This window comes from Argopecten irradians, unplaced genomic scaffold, assembly GCF_041381155.1.
Source record: "Argopecten irradians isolate NY unplaced genomic scaffold, Ai_NY scaffold_0067, whole genome shotgun sequence".
In the NCBI taxonomy this organism is placed as follows: Eukaryota; Metazoa; Mollusca; class Bivalvia; order Pectinida; family Pectinidae; genus Argopecten; species Argopecten irradians.
Window position 1 is genome coordinate 35,920 of NW_027187534.1, and position 15,196 is coordinate 51,115.

Below are 15,196 nucleotides of genomic sequence, written 5' to 3' on the forward strand. Positions count from 1 at the left end.
CATCAAATACTGTAAATATGGACATTTACGTTATTTACAAGGAGGCCTTCTGAGTGGGAAATATTTCCCCAAACTTATTATTTGTGTCAAATATTACCAGGCGTAATTATCGCGAAATTAACAACATCGCAATATAGCTACACGTGCAAATCGTGAAATTAAACTCTCTAAATCATTCACATTTACAGTATTTACCACGGATGTATTAAATAATGAAAAAAAAATGCAAACTTGATTGTTTAAGTTTTTAATCATAAAACTTAATATATTCAGTATAATCACCACAAACCACTTAATGTTCTTCATAAACGGCGTACTTTGCTATGATATGTTGTTGATCTGGAATTCCAAATTCTGTAAGAAGGAGCTTATCTGGGAAATATAAGTTGTCAGGCGGGAAATAATGCCAGGGTCGGTGTTATTGGTGCCAACAAGTTCATTGGTAATGCTAAAATAACAAAAAATTAAAATATAAAACGTATAACAGGACAGTTAACATCGATATAAAACGCTGAACAGCACAAAGAAACATATGGTGATAGTAACTCACTAAACATCACAAAATAAAACGCTAAATACAATATCAAAATACTGAACACAAAAAACATGCATAGTAAAGCGCTAAAACGTCACATAAAAACGTTAGCATCACAGTGAACCATTACACATCACGATCACAGTGAAAACACTAAATATAACAATCGAAGTGAAACGTTGGACATCACAATAACAGTGAAACGTTGAACATCACATTCACAGTGAAACGTCGAACATTACAATAACAGTGAAACGTTGAACATCACATTCACAGTGAAACGTCGAACATTACAATAACAGTGAAACGTTGAACATCACATTCACAGTGAAACGTCGAACATTACAATAACAGTGAAACGTTGAACATCACATTCACAGTGAAAACGTCGAACATCACAATAACAGTGAAACGTTGAACATCACATTCACAGTGAAACGTCGAACATTACAATAACAGTGAAACGTCGAACATCACAATAACAGTGAAACGTCGAACATCACAACCACAGTGAAACGTCGAACATCACAATAACAGTGAAACGTCGAACATCACAACCACAGTGAAACGTCGAACATCACAATAACAGTGAAACGTCGAACATCACAATCACAGTAAAACGTTGAACATTACAATAACAGCGAAACGTTGAACATCACAATCACAGTGAAACGTCGAACATCACAATAACAGTAAAACGTTGAACATCACAATCACAGTAAAACGTCGAACATCACAATCACAGTAAAACGTTGAACATCACAATCACAGTAAAACGTCGAACATCACAATCACAGTGAAACGTCGAACATCACAATCACAGTGAAACGTCGAACATCACAATAACAGTAAAACGTTGAACATCACAATCACAGTGAAACGTTGAACATCACAATAACAGTAAAAACGTTGAACATCACAATCACAGTGAAAACGTCGAATATCACAATCACAGTAAAACGTTGAACATCATAATCACAGTAAAACGTCGAACATCACAATCACAGTGAAACGTCAAACATCACAACCACAGTGAAACGTTGAACATCAAAATCACAGTGAAACGTTGAACATCACAATCACAGTAAAACGTTGAACATCACAATAACAGTAAAACGTCGAACATTACAATAACGAAATGATTGTAACGAAATTTTGGCCATAAACATCCTTGGGGGAAGGGGACAGAACTTGTATAAATTTTGGCTCTGACCACCTGGGGGTAGGAGGGGTGGGGCCCAATAGTAGAATCAATGGTTGAATATTCAAATTCATTCAGAAAAGAAACAACGAGTCTGTATTCAGAACATTACTTGGCATTTCAAACCAGGTGAGCGATACAGGCCCTCTGTGCCTCTTGTTTATTGAATTTTACCTGATCAGTGAATTAAGTTGCCGGTGCCCTATGCCGAGGATGTCTGTGTAGTTGTAATATGGGGTTCGACCTAAAAACGTCACATTAAATTAATGATACAATACCATAAATCGATAAGATATTGATACTATGTATAAAGTAACACAAAAACGATAAAATTCTGAAAAAAATACGACGACTTCGAAATGCTTATTTATATTTAGATGTTTTTAAAATTAACATATAATGAACGCCAAAAAAAATATACACTTTTAAAAACTATAATTTTTGTTGAATGAATTGTTCACTCGAAAACTGTATTTAACACATCAAGAAACAGTATATTGTGTTTAACATTTTGACATTTCATAAAAAAAAAAACAAAAAAAAAAAAACAAACAAAACAAACATTTTGGTTTATGACGTTTTATATCTAGTTTTACCCTGCGATTACCAACATTGCATAGCGTGCATGGAATCACGTGACAATTGGTATACGGGTAGTCGATATAGTGCGTAACAGAAGGCTACTCAAATTGTGCATGGTTTCAAGATGGCTCGGCTGTCAATGGCGAGCAATTGGGATGTTGGAGACAGGTAATACCCAAAGACATGTTTCAAGGATTATGCGACTGTCAGAGAACTGGTCGCCCGCGCGTAACGACGGCAACACAAGATTGGTACATACAGGTCAGTCACGCCCGATGTCGTTTTGAGCCAGCAACCGCTACAGCTAGGGCAACAAATGGTACGCATAATCGACCAGTCAGTGCCCACACAGTACGACTATGACGTCATCTTTCCTGAGTCGGATTGAGAGCCAGACGTCCATACACAGGCCCAATCTTAACCCAACATCATCGCCAGCAACGTCAATGAGATGCCTTGGCCATCTTTGAGTCCGGGAGCTCAATCCCATTGAGCATCTCTGGGACAAGCTGGGCGTCGTGTATGGGCAGCCGATCAACGTCGCTCAGCTGGAAGCTGCTCTGCACCATGAATGGCGTTGGATGTCCCATGCCATCATTAGATGCGTTGCAGTCTAAGAGACGTACCACAGCCGTACAACAATTGAGGACACACGAAATATTGAACGTTTAAATGGTCTGTGTGACATCTCAACAGTGTCTGATGTAGCTGTGAAAACTAAAAATGAACCCTATTCACTTTAAAAGTTCATGACGTCATCATACTGAGGTTGATTTAAATATGTGATGTGTAAAATAATCCCAAAGAGATCAAATATGGTTTCCATAATGATTTCCCCAAACAAAATCCAATAAAAATCAAACATTTGAGATTAACCCCAAAATGTGTAGGTTTGTTTTGGCGTTCAGTATATATATTTCAAATTATCCACTTTTATATAATGATATAATTATAATTGAGAAGAGATAATATTTTTTTTAAAAGGGAGAATGAGTTTTTTGTTTATTTTTCTTTACTTTGATCTCTTCTGTTACCTGTGGTGTTTGACGGGGTGGTAGGAGGTATAGTTGTGGTGGGAGAAGCTAGTCCAAATATACGTGCAGCTAGAGTACTGGCATCGGCTAACTCACTGGCAGCTGGGAATACATAGAGCAGTATAACAAAGTTTTAACGAACCTCTATATTTTACTTATTCCTGCATTAATATATAAATATAAATAAACTTCCATTTATTTTGAAATCGATTGCGAAACAAGTTATACAATTTAATAGAATTTATGCAAATCACTCTCCATCGCTCGGATGTAAGCACACGAGGGGTCTTGGAGTTGGAGGAAACTGGAGTGCTGGAGAAAACCCACGTGATCGGGCAGGTGAGCCCTGACCTTTTAACGTCCGCCCGTACCCGGCCAGCTTGGTGAAAGGGAGTGGCTTAACCACTACGCCACTCCAACATGAACTGGGAAGATAACTTTTAACCTTCCCTTTTACGTTTTGAGCACTCTTTATACCTTTACAGATAGAATGAATATACTACCCGGCCTACTATACCTTTCGGCCGGGTACAAATTGGTCCCTATACAGTATGTCGTAGTGGAGCCTGCCTCCGAAAATCACTAGGGTACAGTTTTCTATACTTTTTCGTAGGTTTCCAAATTGTTTTATGCGTATACATGCATTTATATATATAAAATGAACATAACTATACCATTCTTAATATCTACTGTACCGCTCACACTACCCATATTCACAATTTCTGGACTTACCGTAAAAATCCCCTTCAGAAAGACCTTCATATGTATTACGTAAAAAATATTTATGGGAATTTGATAATCTATGTGGTTCAGTTTAATTGCCTAGTAAGTAAGCGATATCGAACAAGTAAGATGAAATGCAAATAATCATTTTATAATGGTTTGCATAATCATTACTTTGTTCCATTAGCAGTAATAGGCACAAATTGTAGCTCTTAAGACGACACCATTTTCTGTCTAAAAGTCTTTTGAGCTACAATATTACAGCTACTTTATAGATAGACCTGTTCAGTTTGGCTCGACATCCCATTAACAGCTAGGGTCTTATATGGAGGTGCCAGATGTAGAATGTGACCGAAAGCCGAAATACCCGCAGAAAATCACCGACATCGGTCAATTCCTGGCATCTGCCTCTGCCCGAATAGGTATCAAACTCGCAACCCGGAGGTGGAACGCTTGTGATAATATATCCGGATATCTAACCACTCACACTTCACACAGTATGCTTGGATAATGGCCCAGTCTATTAATAGGACGGTAATTTAATAATTAATCAACCCATATCACTTACAGAGAGCGTCCCTTATCATGTGAGGAGGCTGCGTGATGTCATTTGCTCTCAAGGCTTCTTCGTATAACTTCGTATTGTTCATCACATCTGTAGCGTATTCTAAAATGACCCCTTCTAGTTCTCTGATCATCAGGTCCATTTGAGGGTCATCCATGTCCAGTGGCCGAGTTAGACCGTTTTCAGGGAGCCTCAACAGAAGGTCAATGTCACCCACAACATGCGCTGATATGTAACCGATCTCGAGCATCTTAAAATAACTGCAAATTAAAGTCGCGTGTAAAATATCAGTTTAAGCCTGGATAACAATTAAGAGGCCCTACGGACGCTGTAACTGAGTTCTATTAGCCTAATTGACTTAATATTTAATTCTAGTAACTACATTTGTAGTTGACCTTTTGACCCCGAATTCAATCCTCGCCTTTTTTACCTCCTAGCCTAAGTGGTTCAGACGAATATAAGAGTTCTGTGGCATGCTCATGATTATACAAAACGTTTGTTGTAATTCTGTTGATTTTTCTGTATTGAAATTACCTATGTCAAGTAAGCAAAAATGCTTTTGGGCTTGTGTTGAAAACTACTTAAACTTTTGTGGTGAAGTGCAATGTTGTGTAACTTGCAATATTTTTTCGTGCGGCAAATACCACCTCCTCCCCCTAAAAAAAAAATTGTACAAGCAGTCCAAAATTTGAGTAAATTAACAATTCCTTCCCTCTCGTCAAAAGGACCCGCCCCGTGTACTCTCACTGCAGTGTATTATGCAAAGGGAGATAACCCTTATAGTACATTCTGCACAGGAGAACAAGTTAAACAGTGCCTAAGGGTTATTTAATAAAAACCATAAAAATATGACTTTATAATTTTATGCTGTATATACATTGCTGTATGTATAAAAACAATTGCTTGTGTCAACTGTCACTAATTATCATATTTATATATTACAATAAAATATGTGTAAATAAAAATAGAACAAATTCTCAGTTCCTAATTATTTCAAACAGGTGTACAACATTATACTTACTGATCAGCAAACTGGCCAGCCACAGCTTCATGGATATGGAGAATGTCGGAAGCTGTGCTGCACGATGTCAGTTGTGGAAACCCTTGGAAAATGTTCCTTAGAACAGTTTCCATTGCATCCGTCACCTCAGGGACAGCTAGATGACTATTAGAATCCAAAGCTGCGCGCATTTCAATTCTGACGAAGTGCAAGACCCAGTCTAAATCTGAATAAAATTAACATGGACATTTTACAAATCATTGAAATGAAAGCAAGCCGAACGAAAATGTTTGTTTCAGGAATTTTTATGTCTGATGCAAAATATATATTCAGGCTAATTTTCATAATTGCAATACCAACCACGTCCTCAGTCTAACGATTTATTAGCGAGATAAATCCTTTGGGTCTGATTCTAGACCTGGAAGAAGAAGAAGAAGAAGAGAACAATGGCCTGCATGCATGGATGGTTAATTTTTTTTGTACTTCGGGTTTAACCTGTTCCGGTTCTGCTCTCCACAGTAAATATATTTAACTAATGAAAATACATTAACAGGAGCAATTTAACATTTGTTTTTAAAAATATTAATAATAACAGTTTTGGAAATCATAATCTTTGGAATATCAAGTCAAAATATCCACCAAGCGAAAGATGAGCACAAGGAATCATGACGTCACATCAAGTCAACAAATGGCACGAAATCATAGGATTGCATACGCGGCACCCCAGGTCTGTGACGCTGCATGGACACAGAAAATCAACGTCAAAATCCGAATACTGATTTCTGTGTATTTTAAAGTTTTATCATGCTTGACAATCATTATTTCACCTATACTATAGGTCTACTTTAAAATACGTCATTTTAAATTATGTCTTCTACAAATGTACTTGAAATAGAAAAGACAATAAACAAGGAGAGCTTCGCTCATCCCATGACGTGCATGATTCATATTATTGATGACTACGTACAACGAAACTCCAAACGCTGAATAATGTTGATGATATCGTTGAAAACATTTCCGTGCACATCATGTACGATTTGTTCACCCAACGGAATCATATCCGGTCTGGACGGGAAGTGACTTATCATTATTCGGACAATTCTCCCCAGCATGGACCTGTCGTTTGGAGCGGTCATTTCGTCAAGCTGTTTTTTCATCGCATCTGTAATATGAATAAAATGCAATATGATGCTTGTGTCTAGAATAGAACACGATTAAAACGCGAAATTATAGACTTAAATGTATACAAAAATCTAGAATATCAGGGTTATTTTTTTTTATTTTTTTTTTATTTTTTATTTTGTATTTTTTAATTGTTTCTATAACATTGAGCGGTCTTTTGATAGGGTGTATACATATGCTGAATTTTAAATGCCACCCATTCATGAAAAATCCGGTATATTTGAGCCACCATATGTTTCTTAGTCCTTTAATATGGTGTAATCCCGGAATTGGAAATGTGAAATTAAAAGTTTGAAAGCATTTCTTGATCCCTTCACATGGGGCGGATATAACGACAGTAATATTAAGCCGGGAACGGGCATGTAATAAATGCCTTGGGACTTTTTTTTTGACTGTTTTAAAGTGAATAGTCGGGCAAAGAGAACCAGTCTAAATGCGTTCATTGGCCTTCCAAAAGTTCTCACATATTAATACGACGGTCAAGTTCTGCTTAGTTTCCCAGTTCTGACCATTAAAGTAAAGAAAAGTTGAAAGCATTGAAAGCGAGGCTGCGTGGAAATGTAACCACGGACATAGTGAGCCGGGAGGACGTTTTAGAATGTCTATACTTTAAATTAATTTCTTCGTACGCAGACAGATTTTGACGAGAGATCTTATTTTTCCATTTCATAAGAAATTATACTGGATACATTCACACCATTTTTACCAACTTCAGCCATCCTTGCCCGACTGTTCACTTTAAATGAAGTATATACTTACATATAAAAACTCTTTGGTACATTGTGACTGTACAATTCACTTGATTGTCCAGGAATACCTGCATCATAAATGAGAAACTACTGGTATTTTATCCACTCCCATTCACCTCTTTATCTCTCTCTCTCTCTCTCTCTCTCTCTCTCTCTATCTATCTCCATATCTCTCTCTGTTGAGCATAAATGTGTTCCATTAGGTAATCTATGCTATTTTTCCTCGAAGTGTAATAAGCAAAAACGGATTATAAGGAATACCTGTGCTATGTCACTGACGAGCACGTCCAAAGCGACATCAGTGTTTTCCACAAGACGAGAGACAATAACTGATCTTCGTAACATGGGTCGGAACACTGTTTGGGGAATCTGAAATGAATCTTAAAACGGGAAAATGTTAGTAAATTAATTACCATTGCTACACGTAACACACAGGGATCTGAGAATTAATTACAGTTTATATAATTATGGACCCACCAGGGTGCCCTTAGACCATTTTAGGCGTGTTAGGGGTCCAGATCAAAAATCAGTAAAAATCATGCTGTACATAGTTCATAATTATATAAACTGCAACTAATTGTCAGATCCCTGTGACGTAATGATTCATCGACTGTTATACAGGTAAGATTCTTTTTACTGTTATTCTGTCTGACGCAGTGATAGCCAACTAACGGCGGTAATTAGGATGACGGCTGGAAATACGACCCGCGTTTTAAAATTTAACATATATTTTATTTCAATTTATTGTTCAGAAGGTGATGACAAGTGTAGTATAAATAATAAGCTAATAACGTTTGTGACTCTTACAAAAATTTGGATAGCTCGTTGATATTTACCTACTGCATACGCTATGTCCGGAAACCCAGACATGTAGCGGTCCATAAGTCCTTCCAGTATGGGACACTCGACCCAGTGTAGGGATGAAGACAGCGGCGAATCGGTGGGCGTGTGCAATTTTCTGATGTCTTTTTCAGAAGGCGAGGTGGAGGCGTTTCCTGCAATGGATTCGGTAGGTTTGGGGAGTACTTCTTCAGTGGAAGTGGTAGGTAAAGGAGCTTTCTCTTTGATGAACTTTACGACAGAGGGCGCTTTAGTTTCCTCAGTAGGGGTAACTGATGTTAGAGTTTTTCTTTCGTCGTTGGTGTCTGTAGGTGCGATAACTCTCTCTGTAATAGATTTGACAACAGAGGGAGCTTTAGTGTCCTCAATGAGTTCTGTTGGAGATAGAACTCTCTGTTGAATGGAGGTAATAACTGACAGGGGTTTCCCTTCCTTAATAGCTTCCGTAGGCGAGGGAACTCTCTCTTGTACCGATAGCATTTTCTCTTCCTCAATGGCTTCTGTAGGCGATGGAATTCTAGTGTTAATAGATTTGACCGCTGAATGGGCTTTCCCTTCTAGAATTGCACTCACTGTATCAAGCAGGCGAGAGTAGTGATGGTTCCTAAATAAGCTTTGTATCTTCATTGACACATCATCCCGTGAAATCACAGAACCGGAAGTTCCTGTGGAAATGCGAGAAAGACGCTGGATTTAATCAAAGTCTATTTTGTTATACATTGTCTACATTAGTCCATATGACGTAATAAAAGTATAGTTGTAATAGGTTTGATTTAGTATACTAAACGTTTAATTAACAGCTAGGGTCATTTAAAGGCCCATTACCTTTCCGGAGCAAAATATAAAGGTTTCTTAAAAAACATAAATAACATCAGAAAATGCGTACCGATGACCTAAAATAAGGTTACGACACCAAGCATATGCAAGATTTCCTGCGTAATATATGAAAACAGTGGAGAGTCAATTCGCTGTTTTGCCGTCTGGCGCAGTGATAGTCAACTACCGCCCGGTATTTAGGACGACGGCGGGAAACATAATACGACCCGCGTTATGAAAATGAACATCTTATTTATTTCAATCAAATCGTTCAGAAGGTGATGATAAATGTAGTATTAACGGTAAGTTAATAATTTTTAAGACTCTACAAAAATATCGATCTTGTTTTACATTCCCATTTTAAAAATTAAAAGCCATTTCGGATAGGTAGTGGGTCTTTAAGGACGACTTCCCCTGTGTTGTATTGTGTATGTGATATTCTATAATCTCCTTGTAATAGGAAACTGTCTGTATACATTTTGTACATAAATCAGTTAAGAACTTTTGTTGTACATTTTGGTATTGATGACCTTCTATTTCTGATGTTGTTTTTCTGTTGCCATGCACATTAAGTCAAAAGCACCAAAATACTGATCCCGAACATTTCCGCATTTTATTCCAAAATGTTCAATATATGCATGTAAATCAGGCTAGTGCCGTAGTTGTGTATTTTTGGTGGAGATTTCATCTCTCCCTACCTATGGAAAATATAACCCAAATTTACACATAATACCTGATATTATTGAAGATGAATAAAAATGGGTGCCAAATCCCTAACTTCCGTTTACCCTATATTGAGTCACTTCAATGAAAGCCTTAACTTCCATTATGTGCCAGTTTTGATGGTGGAGGCTAGGAAAACCGGAGCGGTGAAAAAAATAACGACCAGTATCCAATATATGTCAACTGCCCCACATGGGATTCGAACTCGCGACCAACAGGGAATGTGGTAATATGTCGCAAAGTAATACTAGATATGAGGATTAAGAATGAACGCCAAAGTAATACTAGATATGAGGATGAGTTGAAAGTTAATGTGAAATTTTCGTCGACGTAACTCTAGCAATTTGAGTTTTGTTATTCGATTTGTCACAGGAACTTGATGTCATTTGTTTTCCTGACAATGCAAGTTAAACAACATGTATTCATGTTTTTCAACAAATGTTCAATTTGAAAATCGGATTCAAGAGCTCCAGTATTGGATTTTTTGGCGATTTCACCTAAAAAAATATAACCCATCTTACACATAATACCTATATTGAAACAGAAAGTCGATTTTTCCCATAAAAACTTTTCTCATTTACAATATGTCGGAATTTAAAAAAATAAAAATTTCAGTGAAAACTTTTCAAAACTGGAAATATGTAGAGTAACTGGAAACTTCAATTGTCAAAATTAAATTCCATTGCCTATTAATGTATTGATTTTTTATTGCTTGACGATCTGAAAATTGAAATGTCAATATGCTAATAAATGAAGGGTCGTATTCCACAACCTACATTTATGCTTTTATTTTCAAGATTTTCAGTACAATTTCAGCAAAATATTGCATTTTTAACAAACTTTAACTATTTAAATCCAAGAAGACTATATTTCCACATTTTTTTCAGTCGGTTATTCCGGAAATCTTGTTACCAAAGATCACTCCCAAAATGCTTAAATACTTTGCACAACAAGAGGTTCAAGGGGAAAATGATATATTATTTGAATGAGAAATCCCCTTAGTACTTTCTGAAAATGTAAGTTAAAAAACATTTTTTAACTTAGGGGCCATGGCCGTCAGTATCGGCCATCTTGTGACTGATTCGTCCCAAAATGCAATATGCACAAACTAGGGACCTAGTTTATGAACTATAAATGTTTCATTTCGTGAAATAAAACTTCAGTTTACCCTTATGGGAAGTTTACGGTAATGAAACTTAATTTTCATGAAAATCTGTACACAAATTATCAACATTTCACTGAATTTGATAAGTTTTTAACCAAAATTATCTTCAAAATTGGGAAAATAACCGATCTTTTTATCCTATAAATGTCAACTGCCCCAATTCGGCTGACAACTAAAAAAACCAACTGGAAGAATAAAAATGTGGTACCATATGACTAACTTCCCCAACATATGTCAAAATTTGAGTAAAGATATGCCAGTTTTGATTCAAAGAAACTAGGATTAAACCGGAGCCGGTGAAAAATTTACTATCTTATCCAAAGATGCAACTGCCCCACAGTCGGCCATCTTGTTGAACGATTGGTCCCAAAATGCAATATGCAAACTAGGGTAATATAAGCGGCAACTATGAAATCTATTATGACAAAGATCTGCTTTAAAAATGGTAATAATTAATTGCATCCCGAAAAAATTCCGTGTCACTATATCCTATACGGAATAAAGTACTGATTGCGCATGCACCAAAGGCAAAATAAATTATTTCAATATTATTTTTTGTGTTAATTAGACACATATATACACGAGTAAACACCAATTATTGTTCAAATGATGAATATCATTTATGCTATGTCGCGGGTGGAGCATCTTTAAGTGTTTCACAAATGAGTTCATTAAGCAAACAACAATATCAAAAAAAAAAACTTTTGAGCTTTTGGCTGAATAGTTGTTCATTGTATGTGAATTTATCGTCGATCGTAACTCTCTACTCTAGCAATTTGAGATTTGTTATCTTGACTTTGTCACGGGAACTTGATGTCATTTGTTAAAGCTGACAATGCAAGTTAAACAACATGTATTTGAAAAAAAAATGAAATATTGTTTCTGAGACATCCCCTAGTTATGACAGTGTCGTATCCATGGAAGTGGCAGCCATTTTTCTTTTGCTCTGCTTAGTAACCTTCATCAACCCCATATATGGAAGTAAACACACAATCACGTGATCATTAGTTACCCATAATACAATTTCATATTTTGGCCAATGGCATGAATGAGATATAAGCACGTGACTCGTTTTATTACGTTTTTGTGTTTTGTACCATTTTGGGGAATATCCCCCCGGGACGTGATTTTACCTCCGAAATCGAGAACCAGATTGACTTAAAGATTTCCCTGGGTACACATCCGTTTTTCACCATGGATTTTGAGTGAATAGCAATTAACAGAGTAAATTATTTCTTATAAGGATATCAGAATCGCTTTGATTTAAACATATTTTATTGCAAAATGTGCAATGCGAATGGGCACAAGTTATACAACTTATATACATTCAAATTACATAGACAAGATGGCATTTACAAGAAAAGATATACTTAATATATAAAGTTGTATTTGAGACAGAGAGAGAGTGAGGGAAGAGCGAGAAAGAGAGAGGTGGGAGAGAATTGCTTTGATTTTGCATTAACAAAAGAATCAACACGTTTTTTGTACCTTCAATTATTTGCCTTTTAATCAGAATCACCAAATTTTGATACATTGACATGTGTATGAACATGAGTACATTGTAGGGGTTTCGTTGCCTTTCTTACATTATCTCTTTTCATTCTGTTAATCCACTCGCCTTTCTCACGTAGGTACATGTATGGTGCGCGTGCGACGTAAGATATTGTGAGACCTCGATTTTCAGATTTTAACGTGCCTTATGATTATGTAAACGTGTTACATAATCCAGGAACGTTTATATGTGTTCATTTGTCCACGCATGTGTAGTAAAAGTTGAATTATTAGGAATAAATATCGTGAATATGATTTAAAATTGTATAAAAGCATTTACAATGTAGTATCGATAATATCAGTTATGAAAGTAATATCACCTACATATTTAGCTGCAATAATGTAGCTCAAAAGATTTTAGACAGAAAATGGTGCCGAGAGGTATAGTAGGCCGGGTACGTATATTCGTTCTAGGTTTTTTCAAACATGTTTAACACGTGTACTTCAAACTGGTGTTCATATACATATGTGTATACATGAAATCCGTAATAACAAATTAATTAGTTATGCCTTTATATAACAAACGCTTCGGTGAAGATATAGATGCAAATACATATTTATGAAATTCAATATGGTTCCCGACTGTTGAGGTATAACCAGTAGCCACATCCCGGGGGGATTTTCACTCCAAGGTTTGAAACAATATTAATAGTACATGGTCATTAAAACCATAATAAACAAGAGGCCCAAGGGCCTTAAAGATCATCTGACAAGACACTTGCAAAAATCAAATAGGAAAATTAATAAGATTAAGTGTCAAGGTAGCCATCTTCCGAATTCGATCGAACCCGAAAAATAGGTCAACACTTGGTCGGGACCGATGTCAGGGATCATTTCATGCAAGAAACAGTCATAATCGCACCGGTAGTAACGTTGTAGAAGGAATTTTAAAAATAGTCATATTTCAAGATGGTGGGCTGTTGGCGGCCATCTTAGATTTCGGATCTACCCGAACAAAATAACAAACACTTTGTTGTGGACAATGTCAGGAATCATTTCATGCAAGTTACGACAGTCAAATCGCACCGGTTGAACTTGAGAAGAAGTTACACAACTGTGTTTTCAGATGAGAGGCTGTGGCAAGCCATCTTGGAGTTTCTTATCGACCCGCAATAATTACAACACATTGTCGGGACCATGTTAGGATCATTCCATGCAAGTTTCAGCCAAATCACACTGGAAGAACTTGAGAACAAGTCAAAAATGTGTTTTCAAGATGGCGGCTGTGGCGGCCATCTTGGATTTCGGAAAGACCCGAAAAATAAACAACACTTTGTCGGGACCATGCCAGGATCATTTCATGCAAGTTTCAGCTAAATCTCACCGGTAGAACTTCAGAAGAAGTTCAAAATGTGTTTTCAAGATGGCGGCTGTGGCGGCCATCTTGGTTTTCGGATCGACCCGAAAAATAACAACACTTTGTCGGAACCATGTCAGGATCGTTTCATGCAAGTTTCAGCTAAATCGCACCGGTAGAACTTGAGAAGAAGTTCAAAATGTGTTTTTCACGTTGGCGGCTGTGGCGGCCATCTTGGATTTCGGATCGACCCGAAAAATAACAACACTTTGTCGGGACCATGTTGGGATCATTTCATGCAAGTTTCAGCCAAATCGCACTGGTAGAACTTGAGAAGAAGTTCAAAATGTGTTTTTCAAGATGCCGGCTGTGGCGGCCATCTTGTATTTCGGATCGACCCGAAAAATAACAACACTTTTTCGGGACCATGTCAGGATCATTTCATGCAAGTTTCAGCCAAATCGCACCGGTAGAGCTTGAGAAGAAGTTCAAAATGTGTTTTCAAGATGGCGGCTGTGGCGGCCATCTTGGATTTCGGATCGACCCGAAAAATAACAACACTTTGTCGGGACTATGTCAGGATCATTTCATGCAAGTTTCAGCCAAATCGCAACGGTGGAACTTGAGAAGAAGTTCAAAATGTGTTTTCAAGATGGCGGTGTGGCGGCCATCTTGGATTTCGGATCGACCCGAAAAATAAGAGCACATTGTCGGAACCATGTCAGGATCGTTTCATGCAAGTTTCAGCCAAAATCGCACCGGTAGAGCTTGAGAAGAAGTTCAAAATGTGTTTTTTCAAGATGGCGGCCATCTTGGATTTCGGATCGACCCGAAAAATAACAACACTTTGTCGGGACCATGTCAGGATCATTTCATGCAAGTTTCAGCTAAATCGCACCGGTAGAGCTTGAGAAGAAGTTCAAAATGTGTTTTCAAGATGCCGGCTGTGGCGGCCATCTTGTATTTCGGATCGACCCGAAAAATAACAACACTTTTTCGGGACCATGTCAGGATCATTTCATGCAAGTTTCAGCCAAATCGCACCGGTAGAGCTTGAGAAGAAGTTCAAAATTGTGTTTTCAAGATGGCGGCTGTGGCGGCCATCTTGGATTTCGGATCGACCCGAAAAATAACAACACTTTGTCGGGACCATGTCAGGATCATTTCATGCAAGTTTCAGCTAAATCTCACCGGTAGAACTTCAGAAGAAGTTAAAAATGTGTTTTCAAGATG

At 37.3% G+C, this 15,196-nt stretch overlaps 1 protein-coding gene across 1 annotated transcript; it reads right to left on the reverse strand.

Annotated features, from left to right (window-relative positions):
• Positions 1–231: 231 nt before the first annotated feature.
• LOC138311625 (uncharacterized) lies at positions 232–9,155 on the reverse strand. The gene is made up of 9 exons (XM_069252899.1): positions 8,408–9,155; positions 7,833–7,951; positions 7,582–7,639; positions 6,608–6,802; positions 5,662–5,866; positions 4,644–4,900; positions 3,353–3,454; positions 1,911–1,980; positions 232–448 (listed from the first exon to the last, which is right to left on the reverse strand). Exons 1-9 carry the CDS (start codon positions 9,036–9,038, stop codon positions 322–324), a joined length of 1,764 nt encoding a protein of 587 aa, XP_069109000.1. The 5' UTR covers positions 9,039–9,155; the 3' UTR covers positions 232–321.
• Positions 9,156–15,196: the final 6,041 nt, after the last annotated feature.

Bases quoted from the DNA above. Each gene is read 5' to 3' on its own strand.
- LOC138311625 (XM_069252899.1), bottom strand. From the start codon at position 9,038: ATGAAGATACAAAGCTTATTTAGGAACCATCACTACTCTCGCCTGCTT. The intron at 7,952-8,407 runs GTAAATATCAAC...TCCCGTTTTAAG, and splicing joins GGACATAGCGTATGCAGTAG to ATTCATTTCAGATTCCCCAA. The intron at 5,867-6,607 runs GTACGTAGTCAT...AATTTTATTCAG, and splicing joins TCAGCGTTTGGAGTTTCGTT to ATTTAGACTGGGTCTTGCAC.